This window comes from Vombatus ursinus, unplaced genomic scaffold, assembly GCF_900497805.2.
Source record: "Vombatus ursinus unplaced genomic scaffold, bare-nosed wombat genome assembly UNPS02014770.1, whole genome shotgun sequence".
NCBI classification, from domain to species: Eukaryota; Metazoa; Chordata; class Mammalia; order Diprotodontia; family Vombatidae; genus Vombatus; species Vombatus ursinus.
The window spans coordinates 24790773-24815561 of record NW_020954548.1 but is presented as its reverse complement, the minus strand read 5'-3'; the positions used below and the strand labels follow the sequence as shown (position 1 = coordinate 24815561).

The 24789-nt window shown below is 36.2% G+C and overlaps 1 protein-coding gene across 1 annotated transcript in view; it reads right to left on the bottom strand.

Moving 5' to 3' along the window:
- Positions 1 to 24789, bottom strand: part of KIAA2026 (KIAA2026 ortholog) — a 75814-nt gene that overhangs the window by 34618 nt on the left and 16407 nt on the right. The window contains exons 2-4 of the mRNA XM_027863059.1: positions 23594 to 23794; positions 8544 to 9961; positions 2115 to 2194 (exon numbers count right to left, since the gene is read on the bottom strand). Coding sequence (XP_027718860.1) covers positions 2115 to 2194; positions 8544 to 9961; positions 23594 to 23794 — 1699 coding nt within the window. The remainder of the gene's footprint in view (positions 1 to 2114; positions 2195 to 8543; positions 9962 to 23593; positions 23795 to 24789) is intronic.

The window sequence follows — 24789 nt, the reverse complement described above, 5'->3', positions numbered from 1 at the left end:
CACACACACACACACACACACACACACACACACACACACACACACACCCCCAACCATGCCACACTCACTCACTCTCTCTAAGGTAGAGAGATACTGTAGAAAGGTGATGCCTGTGATAGATTCTGAGTGAAGCAAGTGAGGGCTGACAAGAGAGCAAAATCTCAGAAGGAAAATATTGTCATAATGGCTGCTGACAAAAAGCGTAAGTGCCAATACACCAGTAAATTTAATCCTCCTGATCATTACCAAGATTAGTAGCAATCGCTCCCTAGGAACCACCTGCCATTAGGACACCCATCATGGGACTGTTTGTCATAAAGGTTCTGTTCTCATTGCATCTCACTAGAAGAAACAAAAGGAGAAGTGGGGGTGAAGTTTAAAGGGATGAGATTGTTCCATCTTCCTTTATTTAATCGTCTTTTTATTACCACTACAGGGCTTCAGATAAAACAGGATGAAATACTCCCACTAAGGTTTCTCCCTGTCCAACAAGCCCTAAATTGGACTATGTCTCCTTACACTAACGGGTGTTGTTTCTAAATCATAGAATTTTGGAGGTTGAAGGGTCCTTAAGGGATTATTTAATTCAATTGTGCCATTTTATGAATTAGGCAAACTGAAGCACAAAGAGATTAAGTGACTTAACATCACATAGTTATTAGAAGAACTGAGAACAGAACGCTTGACTGCCAACCCAGTGTTCTTTCCTCCACACTGCTTCTTCATATTGGGGTGAGGATGGGGATTTCAAATAATAATTCCTCAACTATTTCTGAAGAGCAAAATTTTAACACCAATTTTCCATTTAATAAAAATTATGTGCTTACATGGCAAATAACCTCTTCATGGAGATTTAAATGGTATGCCTAAGTAATTTTTTAAGTTTCTTAGTAAATTACTAATCCATTTGAAGCAAATAAACTCTCCTATAACTGGTCACTTTACTTTCAAGTAAAAATCATAATGCCCACAGCACAAACAGAAATCATTTATGATGTATATTTTATATATGTACACATACATATTTATATATCTCTCCCCAAATCTTAATATAATGAACCTTTTTTATTTTAACCTTTAAAAGCAACCCAATTTGAAAATTATCTTAAACTAAGACTACATATTAAGTTTAGATTGGGAAAACAAAGAACTAGTGTTTATTAAAAGGGATTGCTAGTTACCATAGTGATTTGGATTTAAATTACAGGCAAGAAAGATGATTGCACGATGGGAGATAAAACACAACAGTGTCTTATGCTTAAATTTTATGTGAAAGTGGTAGAATGTGTGCAAAGAAGAGTAGTGAGAAGACTTTATACCTGTAACTACTATCATTACAGAATGAGAGATAATCAAGATCATTTAATGAAAAAAGAAATTCTGAAAAAACCTGGCAATCTGCTAAAAAAAATTCTACCTGAATAACAATGGGAAATAAAATATGCCATTGCCCTTTAGTGTGTGTGTGTGGGGGGAAGGGGGGCCAGGCCGGTGGCAATTGGGGTTCAGTGACTTGCCCAGGGTCACACAGCTTTAGTAAATGTCTAAGGCTGCATTTGAACTCAGGTCCTCCTGACTCTAGAATTGGTGCTCTATCCACTGTGCCCCTGCCAGTGCCTTTTAACCAATAAATTACAAAAAGTTCCACTTAAAAGCTTAAGAAATTATAAATATTCAAATCTTTACCAATCATTTTGGCAGAACATTATCACTGTTCATATATAGATAAGATCACTGGCACAATGTGAAATATCTTCTTTCTGAATTACAACTTCATTCCTGAATATTATGTTTCATGTATACACCTGTTTTTAATTTGTACTTACAGAAACTATTTACACATGATAAGTTATTCTATACAAAATACTGTTAAGATTTTTAATATCAATACTTAAAAACACATTACACACAAAAGAATATTTGAAATTCTAACAGAAATATTCGAACATGCCTACAATGGTATGAAAAAATTCGAGACTCGTTTATTAAATGAGAGACTTATTTTATTAAAAATCATAGGCTACAATTTCTTGGAGTTCACCAACTTCACGAGATAAAACTGTAAAAAGAAAAAATTCTATTTTGAAAGCTTGAAGCAAAGTTATAACATTTACCTGAAACTCTGGTACAGTAGGTGACTTTGTGACAGCTTTCCTCTTCTTTGTGATTGCTTTTTTAGATATGGATTTTTTTCCTTGCAAGATTAAAAGAGAAAAGCTTCATAATGATATTTATTACACTTCATAAATAAAAGCCAAGTTACATAGAGCCTTCAGAATTAAACTATAATAGATGGATGTGGTTAAGTCAAATGAAAATGAGGGCTCAAAATCAAACTAGGTGAAAGCTATTAAACTACAACTATCTGTGTAGAATATTAACAATGTTATGTAATGAATACAGCTATTATCATCTTCAAATGTATTGTACAATGTAAGATTTTACTGTAACAAATCTGGAAAAAATGTACTTTGCCATTGTTAAAGATAGTTGAAAAAAGTCACACATAACCTAAATATTAATATAAAAGAAAAATTAAACTTACCTGTGACACTGAATTTCTGCAGTTAGTTTCTGGTATAGATCTATTTTTACATTGAAATTTAGGTCTCTGGTTAGCATAATATGAATTCTCACAGTAGTTTTCTTCTACTACTATTAACACAAATCTAATCCCATTATCTAGCTTAAGGGTAGTGTTATTGGTAGTAGGCAATGCAATGTGTTTTAGAAAGTAAAATACCTTCAAAGTACATAGTTGTGCAATGAGAACATGAGGAAAAATTTGACTCAAAACTGAAGGAAACCACTTCACATCTGAAAACTAGTTATTAAAATTTGTAGTTTAAGCTAACAAAAAATTATATTCAGTATTTTACAAACAAACTCCATTTTAAATATGAAACACCATTTGTATACCAGTCTATTCATTTGCATTATCAAATTTTTAAAAATCACCAAACATATAGAGAGCACATCCTATGTGCAAGGCTTCATGACAGTACCACCAGTGAAAATACAAAACATCGTCCCTGCCCTCCAGAAACTTACAATATTGGTTTTGGGTCTGGATCTATGGCTTCATCAGTGTGGAATCTCCTGATGCAGATGGCTAACTCCTCTATATTTTGTAGTCTTGAGAGTTGCCTGGGACATTGGGATATTAAGTGACTAGCCTAACATAAATTTAGTATGGGCCAGCCAGAACTTAAAGTGAGGTCTTCCTGACTTTAAGGTTGTCTTTCTAAACACTTTATCATGCTGCCTCTCATTACAAAGAAAAATTCATTAAAATATTTCTAAGTTCAATTTTACAGCAAAAAATGAAAACATACCCTCCCAACCCTTTCAGGATATAATAAACTTGTCTCTTTGTTTTCGTGGGAGTGGGGGGAAAAATCACAAGTCTGCATAATGCTTCCGTACAAGCCCTGCTGTATAATCTAGTGCTTTCTTAAAATTTTAAAACATAAGATATTTAATTCAATTTCACATTTATATTTTATCAAATACAAAGAGCTACCTGTAAAGGCTATAAAATTAACATGACATAATCCTTACCCCCAAGTTGTTTAAAATAAATGTATATGTAAGTTCCATGAAGAGAGTTGTATAAATAAGGAACCAGTTTTCATAGGAGGAAGAGATGACATATTGTGGACATCAAAAAAGGCTTGCTGAAAGAGACAGTATATCAACTTATTTTCATATAGGCAAGATTTCAATCCTTTTTTTAGGGTTTTTTTAGGGGCAGGAAGCAGTATCAGAGAGGAAGGAGAAAGTCCTGGATAGAAAGAATATCATTTGTGAAATCAGGCAAGTTTTGAGTGTGTTCAGAGATCAAAGAATAGCTCAGCTTGAGTGAAACATAAGGGAACGTGGAAGACAATACTGGAAAAGTTACGTTGGGATCATAATGGCTAGTATTTATGTAGCACTTCAAGGTTTGTAAAGCGCTTTACAAGTAGCATCTGGTTTTATACTTCTATAAATTAATTTCAAATTAATTAGTGGGAATCTATTAATTTCTTCTATAACAGGGAAGGAATGCTGTGCTGAGGAATTTGGACACAGCTCAACAGGCAATAAGGAATGACTAAAGATTTGAGAAAGGAGAGTGGCAAATCTGAGCTCAGTTTTTGGAAGATTTACCTGGCAACAGATGGACTGAACAGGGGGAAATAGAAGAAAGAAAATTAGGGAACTATTTCAATAATATGGGTGGTAGCAGTAGGAATAGATGGAAAAAATAATGTAGGTGTTGTATCAACAGGGTTCAGAATGATGAAGAGTTTTAAAAGACTGAGCCAAATATCCAAACTTGGGTTAAATGGGGTACCAACCAAGTGAACTATGCATAGCAGTAAACTGAGCTAAATAAAATCTTTTACTTTTTTTTACTCTTTCAATTGAGCACAATGTATTTATACAAGTAACCTTAATTTACACAAATATCATATTACAATGTTATATATTACGTTTTAAAGTTCACCAAAATTATACCACAAGAGTCCCAAGTTAGCTATTTCCTTTTACTAAGACTTAAAGGTACAATGTGTGAATTAATTACAAATCCCAAATATATCTTACAATAAATGGTAGAGGGCAAATATATATGGCCACATAAATGTTCTATACTGTCCCCTTGTGGGCAATGTCTCCATCTACAATGATACCCCACACTCTTCCCTAAAATCATCAGCATCCTACATTGCTAAAAATAATCACAGGGTCACAGATTTGGAGCTGGAAGGGATCTTAGAAATAATCGAGCTTAACTACCTAATTTTATAGACAAAGAAAATAATGTTGAGAAAGGCTAAATTACTTGCTTTGGGCTCTAATATATCTTATTCAAGTCTATAATTATTATTTAGACAGAAACTACTGTGAACACACACAGAACTTCACTACTGTCCTAAGGTTTAAACTTCATGTGTATGGAAAGCATATCACTGTGAGTTTCAGGATAGGCCTAGAGAATAGAAACCCTACCCCTTACCCTTAAACTAAAGTTGTGAGTACTACAATAGACGAAACTCCAAAAAATCACCAGAATTCTAATAGCCAAGAACCTTCAAAAGGCCCAATCACAGAGATGACTCAATATGGAAACTGGAATTCTCCCAATATATCATAACTGCAATAGCACTCGGGTATTTTGGAATAAGGAAAATGATACTCTAACATACAAATTGAGATGTGAGAGTCAAACGGAAATGAAGGGAATAAGCATTTATTAAGTACCTGCTATCTATAGAGCAGGCTCTGTGCTAAGTGCTTTACAAGTATTCTCTCATTTGAATTTTGCAATAACCCTACAAGGTAGGCACTATTATTTTCCAAATTTTACAGATGAGGAAAGTGAGGTAGACAGTGGTTAAGTAACTTGCCCTGGGTCACAAAGTCAGTAAGTGTCTGAGGCAGGATTTGAACTCATGTCTTCTTGACTTCAGGCCCACCGCTTTATCTATTGTGCCTCCCGGCTAGGAAAAGGTGATAGAGATGTATCTATCTACACAGATGCATGTGTATACCAATGCGTGTGTACATACACATATTAAAAATGTGTAAGTGTGCACACACACGCATATGCGCACATGTATGCCCAGAAATACAGCTTCGAGCAAAACCGTGACGCGCAATGACTCATCTTCCTGCTCTGCTTCTGCTTTCATTCTGCCCTGCCGATTCCTGCTTTTAATGCCTCTCTCCTCCCTCTACCCCTACAACCAAGATTTCTATTTCTTCAATGCTTTGCTCTCAGCAATCTCATGAACAAAACTACCACATTACTCATTAGTGTCAACTGTCAGGCCAAAATGAGCACAAGTGGCAGAGAACTGCTTCATACTCTGTTGCATCTCAGCCTCAGAGGTTGCAATGAGTACACAAGCATGAGCAAAAAAAAAAAAGTCTTGCACCAACTCTGTCTAAATGACAGAATTTCAGATACATTATGGGCATATTTAAAATCATACCACTCTTCTGAATATCCCCTTAGTAGCTTAGTCTCACATGGCATTTTGAGATGCTTTAGACTGCTCTGCCCTTTAAACTGAACAGGCAATTAAAAAAGCTACTTACATTCCTTCTGTAACACAGCACTAGAAACATTTTCTCCATTATAGCAGGTGGCACCGTCATCTACAATACACTAAGCTAAGAGCTCCTGGGCAATCTAACTTACTTCTATTCTACCATTTACTCTTCACACTGAATTCAGCTGACAGTTTTCATTTATTCTTGCAATCTAACTCCCATACCTATGCAACGCTCTTATTTTTAACTCTTTACGCTTTAACTCAAAGACTCCTCTCTTGCCTAGATTACAAGAACTGCATCCCTCAAATTTCTCACCATCACCATCAAAACTGCTTTGTTTATTCATAGGATTTGGAGTCAGAGGACCTGGGTTCAAATCCCAGCTCTGCCACTTACTGCTATATAATCTTGGGCAACTATTTAAGCTCTCTGGGTCTCTCTTTCGTCACTGGCGAAAAGATGTGTTGGCCTCAGTGACTTCTAAGGTCTCTTCTAGCTCCAAATGTATGAGCCTATGAACTCTTTATCTTGACCACGCTGGCTCCCTCCTTCAAGCTCTCAAGTGGCATCTTAGGTGCTCTGTTTTCACTGAAGCTTAAGATCATAATCCCAAGTTTATACATCTTGGGATGTATAACCATCCCCCACTTTCCATCCACACATACCAACCTATTCCTTCTACACACCATTCACAGTCTTTTCATATATGACATACGCCCACTTCATCCTTTCAACCAACTTTTAAATTCAAGTCTCCTTTAGAACAGCAATAGATGTCTAGAATGCCACTTTCTTAGGCATCTTTAATTATTTAAAATGCTCCTAAAATTCCAATTTCTCTGATCTGAGAAATTTCTTTTTTTTTGGCTAGGCAATGGGCTGAAGTGACATGCCCAGGGTCACACAGCTAGTTAAGTGTCTAGTGTGTGAGGCCAAATTTGAACTCGGGTCCTCCTGACTCCAGGGCTGGTGCTCTATCCACTGTGCCACCTAGCTGCCCCCAATCTGAGACTTTTAAGGAGCTTAAATTAACTCCAGTAAAGTTAATTTTTTCAATGTCTCCTGAACACACTATACTCATTCCTGCTTCCATTTATTCTTGCTATCACCCACCTAACCAAATCTCCATTTAGAATCCCCTCCACACTATTTAAATTCATCTATCTTTCATGTACTCAGTAAATACTGGTTAAATTTAACAGATTTGTTTCCACTTACACTGATAAATATGGACATGGAACTCCCATGGATGCCCTAACCTATACCCCTAAAATACATGTGTACAATATATACATAATGGATAAGGTATACATTATACCTTACTATTCATTCCTCATTAAATAAACATTTTTATTTTATTACCTACATGAGAGGATGGAGACCAAGTCTATTTTGTATAATATCTAAAAATGTATCATACACAAGTACTTAATAAATGTTTTGTAAATGACAGATGTAGAAAGTTAGAACTATAAGCTAAAATGAATTTTTTGGATTTTTCTATAGGTATCATGTTGTCTATTACTTTTTTGAGTTAATGATAATTAAGATTTGATAATATTTTGAAATAGTTGGCTAGTAATCAAGCAAATGGAGAACATATCTTCTATTTCATCAAAATCTGGTTTTAATATCTCATTGAAATATGAATTCTTTAAAGTTATGCATAAATTCTGTCAGGTTCTAACAGAGGATTCGAGTAAAGGACTTGGTGATGAGATGGCTAGGACCCGACAGAATTCATGCTTTTGGTAAAACTTTTATGAATTCAGGGTTACCTCCATGTTTCAATGAGGCACTTGAATTGACCTAAATGAAACAGAAGCTAGATTCCCCTGACATACAGAATTAAACAGCCACTTATTTCAAAATATAACCAAATCTTAATTATCCCTAATAATAGTAGAACAGGAATGGAATGGACAACTGAAATCTATAATTTTTTTAAAAGGTACACCAAAATTCATTTTAGTTGACAATTCTAATTTTGTGCATCACTTTTTTTTCTATAAAGCCAGAGGTAATAAGTAGTAAAAACTAATTGGTTTGAGATTCATCCTATATTCCCTCTGGACACTTAGATGAATTGTTAACAACTACCTAACCAGTAAATTCAACTAGTAAATAATGACCAAATAGAAAATAAGGGACCCTTAACAATATCAAAACAATAATTAATTTCTGAACTCACTTTATAAAATATTTTAGTTAAATGTTAGTAATTTGGATCACAAATCTTAAGCAGTAAGAATTAAGGAGATAATCTATTTTCAATGCAAGATAAATGTATATATCTTGCTTAAAAAGCAGCAAGTTTAATTAGGTGAGAGAATAAATATCATTCCATATATGGAAAGTTTTAATACATAGGACTACCTTAGAAACATACAATACAAAGGTGAATTTTATTTTTTGACTTACAGCTTCCCAAACTAGCTGACAGAACATCTTGGAAGTACAACTCTCTTGCATTTTTTCAAAACAGTACACCAGCTTACCAGATTTGTGCTTCTTGTGTTTAGCTTTCTTTTTGATGATAAATAACTTGTTCTGGATCTCAGGTTTGTAAGACTTGAATGTAAGAGAATGCAGACCTTCACGTTTTCTCTGTAAATTTTCATTTAAGACATCTTTCAATTTCTTTTTTTTCTTTTTCTTCTTTTTTGCCCGGATTTTACTAAGTTTGAGTTTTTTATGATTCTGTAGTGAATGTTCTAATATGATATCTCTTGTAACTTTATGGCAGTTCACATCTAGATTATCACTGTGACTTCCATTTACATGTACTTGGCAAGTTTTAAGGGCATTCTCTTTTAATGGACTAGGCTCAGTTTTTACTCTGGAAGCTTCACCATATTTCTCCCTGTTTTCTATAACCCTCACTTCACCTGGGCTGAGAGGTTCCCCAAAGCCAGTAACTTCCCCTGGACTACTTGGTTTCTCTAAATTTTCTTTACAGCACCCCATTTTTTTACTTTCACAGGGCCTGTGAATTTTAATTTCACAGTTATTTTTTATTTCCTTTTCCATGGAGATGCCACGATTATCCAAATGGATTTTAGCTGGGCAGCAAACAGTTTCCATACTGATCTGTTCCCTTTTGGAGGCAGAGGGCAGTTCTTCTCTGCTACCACATCTGTGTTCTCCATTGCTTTTGTTAGCATATTCACCCTTGAATTTCTCAAGTTTAATCCGAGGCACTCTTTGTATTTTAATGGGTGGAACCGGAAATTCAGGTGCCTGAAAAGGTCTCTGTTTGTAAATGCGTACATCTGCCCCACAAAACTGTGGGAAATGCACGTAAGCATTCTCTAGGTAATCATAGCCAAGGATCACTTCCCTGCATTCGTGGATAGGCTGTCCCAGTACGGCATCTTGAACTTCTTTTTGTGTTTCATAGACAAAGTCACAGAGGCCCTTCAGTAACCAAACTTTCTGGTAAAATGGGAGTTCGTGAAATGGTTTGTCCTCTAAAGGGTTAACTTCTCCAAGGACTTTAAAAAACTGAGGGCACAATCCAAGCTTCTCAGCACAGCCATCAGGATTCTCAGTCTGCCCTACAACAGTGTACCACTGCTGTACTTTCTGCCTCAGTGCTGCCTCCCAAGTTCTATAAGGCAGAGTGGGTCTCCTATGCAAGGTAGGTCTGCGATGAGGAGGACTTAACAAAGAAGTCATTATTTTTGACAAGAAAGCATTACACTGAGGCATCAGAAGACAACGCTCCAACTCATAAAAGACTATTTCAGGCAAGTTTAGAATGTGTTGGGCTAAGCAAAGGAAATGCCCTATAGCTGGAATTTCCCACATGGTCTCCATGCAAGTTGGAGCAGCCTGAGCCAGAAGTTTTCTCTCCCATTCTTCTATTTCTTTTTGACTAGCTTCTTCTGCTTCTTTTCTTTCTTGATCCCGTATCCTAAAGAAAATTTTAAAAAATTAGATGACTAATTCTGAATAAAATAAAAGAATCCCACAAAATACAAAATCTAAAATATAAATGCTACTTAATGTCTATTTTGGAGGGGAAAAAAAACACCCAATGTAGAAACTCCCTTCACTAGACAATATGCCCTGGTACTTTCTAAGTATATTCATTTCCTCACAAAAACCATGAAAATGGTTGTTTAATAAAGTTAACTAGGCCAAATATTAAAAATAAATTTAACATTCAATTTAACAAATATTTATTAAGCATCCACTATGTGGCAAGGAATCAAAGATACATCGAAAAAGTTAATAGGCTGATATCTAATGGCTCCACCAAGATATAATGATAAGCATCCTTATTAGATGGGATAGTCCCAATTTTGGACTATATACACTTCTGGGATTTCTAATCATACTCATAATACTTATTGAGGTCCCTATTCATTAACTGGGTACATTGTTGCAAGACAAACTTTGCCCCAATTTGCAAATCCAGTTGATATATGCCTAGTGGCAACATCTGGAGAACACTTATGGCTTATAACTTTTGCTTATTTAAAAATTAGCAGTTAATAATGTTTTAAGAACAACTTTGAGTGAATAAGTCATTTTGACTATTATGAATACCCAAATTAACAACAAACAACATACGAAAGAAGATGCTATCTGCATCCAGAGAAAGAATTGATAAACATAAGTATTCACAGAATAATTTTACATATATATATTTGTGTCTAATGGTAGCCATCTCTAGGGCAGGGAAAGGAAGGTAAGAAAAAAGGGGAAAAAAAAAGAAATTCACATGATAATTTTATTATATATTTAAAAGGAATAGCAAGTTGTACATAATAGATGTGCAGGTTCACGTACAATCATCTTTTTTATTACATTATGTTATAGAAATGCTTGTTTTATTCCACAAATTAAAAATTAAATTTTTTTTTACAAACCTAGTAGCAAATAAAACCATAAACCTCCATGAAGTGGCTTCGTATAGAAGAAAGAGAAATCAATGTGGAATTAGAGGACTTGGGTTTGATTTCCATTTTACTTACTATGTAGCTTCTAACTTCTCAAATGAATGACTCAAGTGGGGAGTGAGGGTGGAAGGGAAGAGAAGGAACCACCTCCCAGATCCCATCCTTTTCCCTCTGCCACCTCCTTTCAAGTCTCAGAGCATGCTTTCTCATCATCCTCTCAGGTGAAGCCCTCATACATCAAAGAAGAAAATTAATATCATTTGCTAGAAGTTCCCTCTTCTCTCTTCTTCCTTATCTCATATCACTCAGTTGCCTTCTCTCCTTGCCAAATCCAACCCCTCTAACATGCTCTCTTGATTCCATCACCTCCCATTTTCTCTAGCATCTTGTCTCTATTAAACATCCAGATCTCTCAAATTTTCGATTTTTCCCTTTCTATTAACTCCTATACTGCCTACAAACATGCATAGGAACTACATGAACACAAGTACAAAATACTCTTCATACAAATAAAGACAAATTTAAGTAACTAGAGAAATATTAATTGCTCATGGGTAGGCTGAGCCAATATAATAAAAATGATAATACCATTTAAATTACTTATTCAGTGCCATACCAGTCAAACTACCAAATAATTACTGTACAGAGCTAGAACAAAATAACAAACTTCGTGCAGAGGAACAAAAAGTCAGGAATATCAAGGGAATCAATGAAAAAAATTGTGAGGAAGGGGGACTAGAAGTACCAGATCTTGAACTATACTATAAAGTTGCAATCATCAAAACAATCTGGTATTGGGTATGAAATACACTTAACAACTGGACAGATCAGGTACACAATGTACAGAAGCAAATTAACACAGTAACCTAACATTGAATAAACCCCCAAATCCTAGATACTGGGACACGGACTTGCTACTTGAGAAAAACTGATGGGAAAACTGGAATGTAGTCAATCAGTCAATAAACATTTATTAAGTATCTACTATGTGCTAGGTACACATTCCAATCTGATAGAATCTAGGCACAGATCCAACATCTCATGCCATATACCAATATAAACTCAAAATGGCTACATAGACGGTGACATAAGCAAATTAGTGGAGCATAGAAGAAACTACTTGTCAGATCTGAATAGGAGAAAAGCTAATGACCAAAAAAGAGACAGGGAGGCTCAAAGAAAGTAAAATAAGTAACTTTTATTACATAAATTTTTTTTTGCACAAATAAAACTAATGCAACTAAAATTAGAAGAAAAGTAGAAAACGGGGGAAAAACACTTTGCAGCAAGTTCCTGTGATAAAGATCTTATTTCGAAAGAGCCATTCCCCAACTGATAAATGGTCAAAGAATATGAATTGGCAATTTTCAGAGGAAGAAATCAAAGCTATCAACAGTAATATTTTTTAAGTGCTCTAAATCACTAGTATATAAATGCATATTAAAACAATTCTGAGGCACCACCTCAAACTAGTTCTTTTGACAAAAAAATGAAAATGACATTTTGGAGGGGATGTGGGAAAATAGGCACACTAAGTTACTACTGGTGAGCTGAGAACTAGTGCAACCATTCTGGAAAGCAATTTGGGACTATGCTCAAAAAGCTACTGAACTGTACATACATACCCTTTGACCCAGTGATACTGCTACTAGGTCTATAGTCCAAAGAGGTTAAAGAAAAAGGAAAAGGACTCATATATAAAAATATTTACAGCAGCTCTTGTGGCAGCAAAGAATTGGAAACTAAGGGGATGCCTATCACTTGTGGAATGGCTAAACAAGTTATGGCATATGAATGCTATGGAACGCAATTGTGCAATAATCAACTTTTAAAAAATAATCAACTTTGAAAGACTTAGTAACTCTGATTGACTGATCAATGGCCATACAAAATTCCAAAGGACTCAGGATAAAACATGCTATCTACCTCCAGTTAGAGAAATGGTGAACTAAGAGTGCAGATTGAAGCATGTTTTCTTCTATTTCTTACTTTTTATTGATTTTTCCCACTGGGGGGGACAGTGTATGGGGTGAAGGAACATGGCTAATATGCAAATTTGTTTCACATGACTATATATATATATGTTACGGGTTTAGTTTTTCTTGCTTTCTCAATGTGTGAGGGGAGATGTAGAGAATTTGGAACTGAAAACTAAATTAAATTAAATTTTAAAAAAAAGTGAGGTGAATAGAACCAGGAGAACAATTTATATAAGGACAACAGCAATGGAAAGAAAAACAACTTTGAAAGACTTAAGAACTTTCAAAGCAGCAAACAATCATGTCCCATGGAAATATATGATGAATATGTTACCTACCTCCTGACAGAAAAGGTACAGGCACAAGATGCAGGGACATACACTTTTGGACACTGGCATTACTTGGATTTGTTTTGCTTGACTATGCTTCTTTCTCACAAATCCAACAGTTTCCTCCCTCCTTCTCTTAGTTAATGGAGAGGGGAGGGTCAAGGAAAGAGAGCTAAGTTAGAAACATGATTTTTAAAAAATGCCACTGAAACTTTTTAAAAAATGTGCAGGTGAGAAGGAAGCACAGACAAGTAGGACACTTTTGAAAGTAATGTGTAATTCAATCAACACTTATTAAGTGCCTATGTGCCAGGCACTGTGCTAAGAGCTGAGGATACAAAAAGAGGCAAAAGAGCCATGCCCTCAAGGAGCTAATGGGGAAAACAACATGCAAATGTATATACATCTAAAAAGTAAACTATACACAGGATAAATAGGAGCTAATTAACCTAGGGAAGGTGCTACAATTAAGAGGGGCTGGGGAAGGTTTCTAATAAAAGGGCTTTTAGTTGAGCCTTAAAGGAAGCCAGGGAGATCAGTAATTGGAGCGGAGGAAGGAGAGCATTTCAGGTATAGGCAACAGCCAGAGAAAATGGCTGGGGTGGGGGGTGGAGCCAAGATGGCTGAGTAAAAGCAGTGACCTGCTTGAGCTCTCTCAAACCCTTCCAAATACCTGTAAAAAATGGTTCTAAAGAAATTCTAGAGCAGCAGAACCCACAAAAAGACACAGTGAAACAATTTCCAGCCCAAGACAAACTGGATGGTTGATTGGAAAGGTCTGTTGCACCAGGTTGGAAGAGGAGCGCAGTTCAGCATGGGTGCACAGGCAAAGACCAAGCCTCAGGGAACCTGGAGCAGGCTTCAGGGGACTGAATCATGGGCAGCTATAGCAGTTTCCAGACTTCTCAACCCACAAACACCAAAGACAACTTAGAAGGTCACTAGGAAAGATCTGTTGGACCACAGTGAGTGATAAGCTTGGTCCCAGCCCCAGTCCTGGCGTAGCCCCAGGGCAGCGGCTGCTTCCAGATCTCTTGGCCCACAGACTGAGGGGGAAACAAGTGACTGATCAGAGGGGGATTGCAGGATTCTCTTTGCTGGTGCTGAGGCAGGATTCTCTTGCTTTGTCCATGCTTAAATCTGGGTCACAGTTCTGGGTGGTGGTCCTGGGGCAAGGAAGAGCACTGGCATGGTGGAGCTTGTGGTGGTGGTAGAGAGGAAATCCTCCTCACAGTTCCAAGGCAGAAATGAGTGCTTGTGGTCACTCATAGACCAGAGCACAGGCTAGGAAAGGAGTAAACACCTCACCCTTGATCACAGCACCTTGGAAGAATGGAAAATTTACAGGTCCCTAGAAGTATCCCTGAAAACATCTACACAAAACCCCCGAAGCTTGGGACAGTACATTCTCCACACTGGAAGCAGACCCCTACCTTAACAAAGAGTTTATAACTCAAGTAATTGGCTCGGATCATGAGCAAACCTTGCAAAAAAAAAAAAAAAAAAGAGACCATAGAATCTTACTTTGGTGACAAAGAAGATCAAAACATATAACCAGAAGAAGACGATGACAAAGTCAAAGCTCTTACATCCAAAGCCTCCAAGAAAAATAAGAATCAGTCCCAGGCCATGGAAGAGCTCAAAAAGGATTTTGAGAAGCAAGTAAGAGAAGTAGAGGAAAAACTGGGAAGAGAAATGAGAGTGATGCAAGAAAATCATGAAAAAGAAGGCAACAGCTTGCTAAAGGAGACCCCAAAAAAACTGAAGAAAATAACCTTAAAAAATAGCCTAGCCCAAATGACAAAAGAGGTCCAAAAAGTCAATGAAGAAAAGAATGCCTTCAAAACCAGAACTGATCAAATGGAAAAGGAAGTCCAAAAGCTCACTGAAGAAAATAACTTCCTTAAAAATTAGAATGGAGCAATCGGAAGCTAGTGACTTTATAAGAAATTAAGACATTGTAAAACAAAACCAAAAGAATGAAAAAATAGAAAGCAATGTGAAATATCTCACTGGAAAAACAAGTGACCTGGAAAATAGATCCAGGAGAGATAATTTCAAAATTATTGAACTACCTGAAAGCCATCATCAAAAAAAGGGCCTAGACATCATCTTTCAAGAAATTATCAAGGAAAACCGCCTTGATATTCTAGAACCAGAGGGTAAAATAGAAATGGAAAGAATCCACTGATCAACTACTGAAAAAGATCCTCAAAGGAAAACTCCCAGGAATATTATAGCCAAATTCCAGAGTTCCCAGGTCAAGGAGAAAATATTGCAAGCAGCCAGAAAGAAACAATTCAAGTATTGTGGAAACACAATCAGGACAACACAAGATAGCAGCTTCTACATTAAGGGAATGGAGGGCTTGGAATATAACATTCCAGAGGTCAAAGGAGATAGGATTACAACCAAGAATCACCTACCCAGCAAAACTGAGTATAATCCTTCAGGTGAAAAAATGGTCATTCAGTGAAATAGAGGACTTTCAAGCATTCCTGATGAAAAGACCAGAGCTGAATAGAAAATCTGACTTTCAAATACAAGACTCAAGAGAAGCATAGAAAGGTAAACAGGAAGGAGAAATCATAAGGGACTTATTAAAGCTGAACTGTTTACATTCCTACATGGAAAGATAATATTTGTAACTCATGAAACCTTTGTCAGTATTAGGGTAGTTGGAGGGAAAAAAAATATATGTGTGTGTGTATAAATATATATATGTATAGACAGATAGATAGAGGGCATAGGGTGAGTTGAAGATAAAGGGGTGATATCTAAAAAATAAAATTATGGGGTGAGAGAGGATTATACCGGGAAAAGGAAAAAGGGAAAGGTAGAATAGAGTAAATTATCTCATATAAAACAGACAAAAAAAAGCTTTTACAGGGGAGGGGAAGAGGGGGAAGGTGAGAGGGAATGAGTGAATCTTATTTTCATCAGATTTGGCTTAAGGAAGGAATAACACACACACTCAACTGGGTATCTTACCCTATAGGAAAATAGGGGGAAGGGGATAAGAGAGAGGGGGATGATACAAGGGAGGGCAGATTGGGGGAGGGGGCAATCAGAAGCAAACACTTCTATTTAATTTTTTAATTAATTTATTTTTAGTTTTCAACATTCACTTCCACAAGATTTTGAGTTGCAAATTTTCTCCCCATCTTATCTCTCCCCCCACCCCAAGATGGCGTGTATTCCGAATACCCCTTCTCCTAGTTTGCCCTCCTTTCTATCTCCCCCCCCTTCTCTTACCCCCTTCCTCTTCTATTTTCCTATAAGGCAGGGCAGGATAGATTTCCATACCCCACTGCCTGTATATCTTATTTCCCAGTTGCCTGTGAAAACCATTTTTAACATTTATTTTTAAAACTTTGGGTTTCAAATTTTCTCTCTCCCTCCTTTCCCATCCACTCTCACTGAGAAGGCAAGCAACTTGATACAAATTTGTCACGCAAAACATTTCCACAGTAGTTATGCTGAGAAGCAAACACTTCTGAGGAGGGACAGGGTCAAAAGAGAGAATAGAATAAATAGGGGAGGGGGGGTGGAGGGGGATAGGATGAAGGGAAATAGTTTTTTCACAACATGACTACTATGGAAGTGTTTTGCATGACTACACATGTATAACCTGTACTGAGTTGCTTGTCTTTTCAATGAGGGTGAGTGGGGAGGGAGGAAGGGAGAGAATTCGGAATTGAAAGCTTTAAAAACAAATGTTAGAAATAAGGTATGCAGGCAATGGGGTATAGAAATCTATCCTGTCCTACAGGAAAATAAAAGAGGAAGGAGATAAGAGAAAGACGGGGTGATAGAAGGGAGGGTGGATTAGGGGAAGGAGTATTCAGAATACATGCCATCTAGGGAGAAAAAAATGGAACTCAAAATCTTGTGGAAGTGAATGCTGAAAACTTAAAATAAATAAATTAATTTTTTTTAAATGCCTGGAGTGGAGAGATGGAGTGTCTTGTTTTTGGAATAGCCAGGAGCCTAGTGTCACTGGATCAAAGAGTAAATGTAGGGTAATAAAGTATAAGAAGACTGGAAATGTAGGAGGGGACTAGGTTATAAAGGGCTTTGAATGCCATAAAGATCATTTTGTATTTGCTCCTGGAGGCCACAGAAAGACACTGGAGCTTATTGAATAGGTGGGAAACACAGTTAGACCTGTGCTTGTGGAAAATCATTTTAGTGGCTAAATGGAGGATGGATTGGAGTGGAGAAGAGACTCGAGGAAGGCAGATCCAATGGCAGGCTATTACAATAGTCTCGGTATGTGGTGATGAGGGTCTGTGCCAGGGTGGCAGTAGTGTTAGAGGAAAGAAGGGGGTGTATTTGAGAGATGCTGCAGACTGGATATGGAGAGTGAGAGACAGTGAGCAATCCAGGATGATACCTAGGTTTTGCAAGCCTGAGGGACTGGAAGGATGGTGTTTTCTCTCTACAGCAATAGAGAAGGAAGGGGAAGGGGACATTTTAGGAAGAAAGATAATGAGTTCTGTTTTGGACATGATGTGTTTAAGATATCTACTGGACATCCAGTTCGAGATGTCTGAAAGGCATGTGAGACTGGTGGCCAACAGAGTTTGGGTCAGGAAAGGTAGATTGGAGTCATCAGCATATAGATGGTAATCAAACCCAAGGGAAGTGATAAGATCACCAAGTGAAGTAGTATAGGAGAAAAAAAAAGGATCCAGGACAATAGTATAAAATGGAAATTCACCATTTCATATAAAATACTATTTTTGTGTTTCTGCTTTATGTATGGAAATGTCTTTTTTTTTAATTTTTGGAATTAAGGTCAGAATTTAAAAATTAGACTAAGAAAATATAATTGCTTGTTGACTGACTTACAGACTGACCTTAAAGGAAAAGGAAAAGCCATTATAGCTATAGCTACAGGCCAAGGCCAAATCCAGACACAAGTCTAGCCGACCAGTACCATCATATGCCCATCTCTCATCCCCTACTCCAACATCCTGTTCCCTAGATACCCCAGAGGAGAAATAGGAAGAGTTGAATTGTTCCTCTCCCTATCTGTTTTCATCAATTTTCAGCCCATAGGAGCACAGCTACCTGAAGCTCCAAGCTCTCATTTTCTTATCTTTGTCTTCCTCAACCCTACTCCATCCCCTTCCAACTCTTCCCTCGAAAATTCCTGTTCCACTATGCCAAAAGGACAATCAAACTGTGCATACCCTTTGATCCAGCAATACCACTACTAGGTCTGTATCCCAAAGAGATCATAAAAAAGGGAAAAAGACTTACATGTACAAAAACATTTATAATAGCTTTTTTTTGGTGGTGGCAAAGAACTGGAAATTGGGGGAATGCCCAAACAAATTTGTGGTATGTGATTGTGACGGAATACTATTTGATGAGCAGGATACTCTCAGAAAATCCTAGAAAGACTTACCTGGGTTGATGCAAAGTGAAATGTACTGTGTACAAAGTAACAGCAATATTGTAAGATGATCAGGTGTGAATGACTTAGCTATTCTCAGCAACATAATGATCCAAGATAACACTGAAGGACTTATAATGAAAAATGCTATCTATCCCCAGAGAAAGAACTGATGATGTCTGAATATAGATTAAAAAATGCTTTTGTTAACTTATTTTTCTTGAGGTTTTTTTTTGTTTTGTTTTCTTTTACAACATGACAAACAGGGAAATGTTTTACATTACTACACATGTATAACCTATATCGAATTGCTTGCCTTCTCAATTGGGAGGGGAGGGAGGAAGGGAGAGAATTTAGAACTCAAAGCTTTAAAAACGAATGTTAAAAACTGCTTTTACACGTAATTGGGGAAAAAATAAAATACTAAATAACGTTAAAAAAAAAACTTGTCTTCTTCTGCATCTTCTTCTAGTCGTGGAATATTAAAGTGGTCCTTCTCTTTGCCAAAGCTAACCCCTGTTCATCTGTGGCCTTGATCCCATCCCTTCCCATGTCCTTCCTGTCATGTTCAATCTCTCCCCTCTGTCTGCCAACATATTCAGATCGCTTCCATCTTAAAAAACAAATATGCAAAGACACTTAGAATAAGATAGCAATAAATCTTCACTTTGCCATCTCCTAAAGCTATAATGTTATATATTGTTTCTCCTTTAGTGCTAAACTTGAAAGTACGGTGTATTCACTGCATCTACTTATTTATCACCTCAATACTTTTAATCTAGGTTTTATTTTACCATTCTTGGCACTGGTCTCTCCAACATGACCAATAACTTCTCGACAAACAGAACAGCTTCTTCCTTGTCTTCTTTCAATTCTGTAATCATTACTTAAGTCCCTACTGTGTGACTCTATACTAGGTTTGGCTAATACAAAGAAAAAGTGAAAAAAAAATTCCTGCCTTCAAGGAGCTTATAAATTCCAAAAGGAGATAAGGAAAAGCATACAATACTTGATATGCAAATACAAGATAATTTGAAGAGGAAAGGAGCATGAATTTGTGGAACCAGGAATGGCTGAACCTTGAAGGGGATCCTAAAGAGACAAAAGCGAGAAGTCAAAGTAAGGCTCATCAGAAGCCTGGAGGACAGCCTGTGTAAAGGCACACAGTCAGTAAAGAGAATTCTGAGTTTAGGTAACAGCAAGTAGAGGTCACTTTGGCTTTGAAACAGAGAGTATGAAGTAGAATAAGATGAAATAAGCCTGAAAAGATAGGCTTGAGTCAGAGTACTAAAGGTTTTAAATACCAAATAGAGAAGTCTGCATCTTATCCTAGTGCCAAAAGGAAATACGAGAGATCTGTGCCTTTGGAAGATTTTTTTGGCAGTTCTGTGGAGTATGACTTATAGAGAAGAGAAACTAAAAGTTCCAAGTCCAGGTAAGACAGTGTTCATGAGTACAGAGAAGGGGATTAATTAATTCAAGAGATACTGGGGAGGTAGAACAGTTAAGAAATGTCAATTGACTGGATATGAGACATGGGGGTAATAAAGAAGAAAGAAGAGTAAGGGAGGTTACAAACCTTGGTGACTGCAAAGAAACAGGGAAGTTGGGAGGGGGAGTACTTTGAGGGAAGAAAATAATTAGATATGATCATCTCCTGCTGGAGATGTCTAACAATTAGTCAAGCAAAAGGCATTAAGCATCTACCTCAGATATTTTGCTAAATTCTGAATACAAATAAGCAAAACATTCCCTGCCTTGAAGGAGTTTATATTCTACTGGGGTAGACAACATATACATGAATATACACAAAATAAATGCAAAATAATTGCAAGGTAATTTTGGTGGGAAAGGCACTAATAGCTATGGGGATCAAGAAGTTTTCACGCAGAAAGTGGGACCTGAGCTGGGTCTTGGAGGAAAATAGGGATCTTAAGAGTCACAGGTATTGAATAAAAAGTTGCAAGAATGGAGATGGAGATGAAATATTATGTATAAAAACAGAAAAAATCTGGTTTGGCTGGACTGTAGCATGTGTAAAGGAGAGTGACATATAATAAAACTGGAAAGAGTGATTGGGAGCAGACATAAAAGGCTGGTTGGGCTGGAATGCAGAATGTATAAAGGGAGTAATGAATGATAAAACTGGAAAGGGAGTCTGGGACCAAGTTGTAAAGGGAATGTATGAAACCAGATTTGAATTCAGGTCTTCCTGACTCTAGGTCTAGCAGTGAGACATCTCGCTGCCTCAATCATACCAATCTGCTGAATGAATGTTCAAAACAATGAACCTGCATCTAACTGTATAATCTTGGATCATAAGAGATCCAATTACGATCATTCATTACTATATTACACTTTTAACAAAAATTTAAAAAAGAAAATGTATACTGTAATTAATCATGAGATAACCAGAATTTGACAGGAAGAAGAGAGTGGGCTGGATTGCCTTTGGGAAAGTATTCAGTGCCTTTAATGACTCTAACAGTTTACTTAACACAAAGACCCATCTTTTTACAATAATTTATTTCTGGAGATGGCTAAATGTCTTTAAGTCCATGAATACCAGAGTCTCCAAAAAATTAAAGTTATGGGTTACCTAGAGGGCAATGAAGAGGAATGTGGTGAGCATGAGTTTATACATCACATCACCAAATGTGTAAGAGAAGCAAAGAAAAGTATGTTATCAAAGAAACTGAAGACTAGAGAAGGTGGGCTCCTGGTGAAGTAGTGAGCATGAGATAGAATTAATGGACAGTCTGCATGCTGTACTGAAATCCAGAACAAAAGAGAGGTCCCCAGGGGGCTTTCTGGGTGTTCTATAGAGAATCTGTGGGAAGGTATGAGTAGATTGTGCTCTCTATCACTGGACTTAAAAATATGAAAGTAACACCCAAAATAAAAACAACTTTAATGCCCCACTCCCCATGGATTCTAGTCAACCAAAACTTTATGGTTTATATATAACATTATGGTCTAGAGGAAGCTAGGGGGCACAGTGGATAGCACACTGGACTTGGAGTCAGGAAGACCTGAGCTCAAATATGACCCTGGGCAAGTAACTCTGCCTTGGGTTTCCTCAACTATAAAATAGAAGTAACAGTACCTATCTCTCAGGACTGTTCTGAGAATCAAATGAGATAGTATTTGTAAAGCATTTAGTACAGTGCCTGGCAATAGTAGGCGCTATAAAAATTTATTCCCTTCCCTTAACTATATGAATCTAAATTTCTAAAACAGATAACTTAGGGAGTGTTATTCATTTTACATAGTATTTTTCACTAATACATCAATCCTTCACTAATAAAGCAATCCTCCCTTAATAAAATATAATTAAGTTTATAAAAATTTCACATATATATATTTTTCATAAGGCATATACCTTCTGGTATTGATAGTTTTTTAAGAAATACAGAGGTTAGTTGGTACAGACCTGTAACTATATCAATGTAATGTACGTGAGAAAACTTCTGGCAACGCAGATCAGCAATAGTTCTTTCAACTCATTGTCTCAGAGAACTGCCTGGCCCACTGAACGGTTAAACCATCGGCCAAGGTAGCACAGCAATTATGTATCAGAGACACAGCTTAAACTCAAAAGTATTCCTGACTCTAAATGGTTTCTTTAACACTGTTAAGTTTGGAGGAAAGTTATAAAATGCTAAATGAATGAAAAATTTTCATATATGCTTATGAAACTTATATGTTTCCCTTAAATATGCCATGGTATCTATTATATTGTAAGTAGCAGCCACAAAAAGGGGGAAAATGCATGATTCTTCATGTAGCAATTTTATCTTATGGTAACACTTAATGAGATAGTATTTGTAAAGCACTTAGCACAGTGCCTGGCAGTAACAGGCACTATAAAAATGTTATTCCCTTCTCTTAACTATATGAATCTAAATTTCTAAAACAAGATAAATTAGGGAGTTATTACTGAAATTACTAAACTACTGAAATAAACCATAGCTTTTATAACCAATGTTGATTCATCCTTTAAAGATAAAGCCTTATACTGCTTTTCTCAGATTCCTATATTTGGACAAGTTAGTGTTGATAGAAACAAACAAAAAAAAATTATCAACATTTGAGTGATGGTAAATTCCAAAGTGCTCAAGACAGTAATATATAAGAATGATATGCAGGTTTTTTGCACATCAGAAAATCTTTTTCTTTGTATTAAAATTGTCAAATTATTTGAAAACTGAGAAAAAAAATTGGCTCAAAGAAAGTCTTCTCTTGGCTATCAGAAAGAAAAAAATAAATTCTTGCTGAGAAGAAGAGTCTCAAGGTTGCGCTGTAAACTCTTCAAAAAACAGTCTGATTCACAGCTACATGAACAAGATAAAATTTATAAAACCTTATAATAACATAAGCAGCTCCCTGTGGCATCAACAAGAGTTCTTTAAATAGCCTGAAATCAAGGAAATTCATCTCCCTGGAAGTCAGGAAATGTTACTTTTGGTCTCAGCCCTGTCATGACTAGAGTGGTCTTGGTTTTTACTTAACCTCTTAGGCTTTTCGCTTCCTTGTCTATATAGACCAGGAAAACTCTAGAGACCCTAACAGCTCTAAAATTCTGTGTTAAAGCTATGCACATTGTGCAAAATTGTTCCATTTGGAAACACAAGCTAGAAAGCCTGATAACATTCTGAAATTCAGTTAGTCTATAGTTCGTTTTTTTTTTTCGGTTGAAATAAAATTATTTTGAAATTTTAGATGCTCTATTTCTATATAAACTTCTTTGTGCTGGTCTATTTCAAGCATATCTTCCAAAGAGAATAAATCTGGGTATAACACTATGATTTGGGCTCAGAACTTTGGTGCGGGTATACATACTATAGAAGTATGTATCTAATTCTTCAAAAAGAGAATCAACTAAAAATTTGAACATATATTCACCTAAGAATTTATTTTTCTATTTACCTTTTCTCTTCTTTTGCTCTTAGCTGTTCTTCCTGTCTCAAAACTTGAACCATTATAGACTCAAAAACTCCACTTGTCAAGCCTGCCAAACTTCGAGGTGTAGAACGACGCCTTGTTGATGTACATGCTGCTCCTTTCTCATCCTCTAATCCATAATAACCTCTGGATGTAACTGCTATTGTTGTCTTTTCTCTCAAGTGCCTGGCAAAGAGAAATTAAGTTAGTTCACAAGGACACCTCTAAGGTCAACAAAACTTCATCACCCTCTTTTCCTCATCATACAACTACATATTAAAAATAAAATCCTTTCAAGTTAAGAGCTTAAGAAGGAATTCAGTTAAAATATAAATATAGGGTAGGATTCTCATCTTCCCTACGTAAAGTTTCTAACTTTCCTTAATTCTGCCAAGGTATCACAGATCAAATCCTAGCTCTTTATTTTTAAAATATATTTAAACTTTAATGTTCAAGTTAGGATGACCTCAATGAAAATTTAGTTTACTTCAACTTTCTAAAGTCAAACAAGACATCTCTTCAACAATTGGAAATATTTTTCAAGTCTATCACATTTCTCAATGTGTATATACAAACAGATATAAAAATACATACTATACATTACTAACACTAAAACAGGAAAATTCAAAGATAAACTTTTTCAAAGAAATTATAAGCAAACTAAACTCTACAAACATGTAAAATGTAGCATTATGAATAAAATTATCTGCCTAATTTATAAAAGTAAGAGCCAAATGTGAAGAAATGGTCTGATTTCCTCCTACCTCACCATAGATGCCTTTAGATTTCTAATGGATGCACTGGAACCCTAATCTGATTCTACAAGTAGTCTTATTTATTGACAGTTCCAAAGGACCAATTTTCAAAAATCTATCTATTCTAAAAAATGTTAATTTTATGATAAATTTTAAAGTTAGACTGAATTTGTGTCTGTAACATTTCACTACAAATTAAGCAGGTGTTACTGGCAAATGCAACGTGAGGGAAACATAATATTTCTGACTGGTAAACTGAAGAATATTAGGAATCTCCCAAAGAAAACATCTTTTTGTTTTTTCCGTAAATAATCCATTCTAATCGGTTGATGTATATTATCATTTCTGGAGTTTTTTCTTTTTTTCCACTTTATTTTTTTCATATATTTTATTTTTTCAATTCTCTCCTTCCCACTGAGAAGGCAC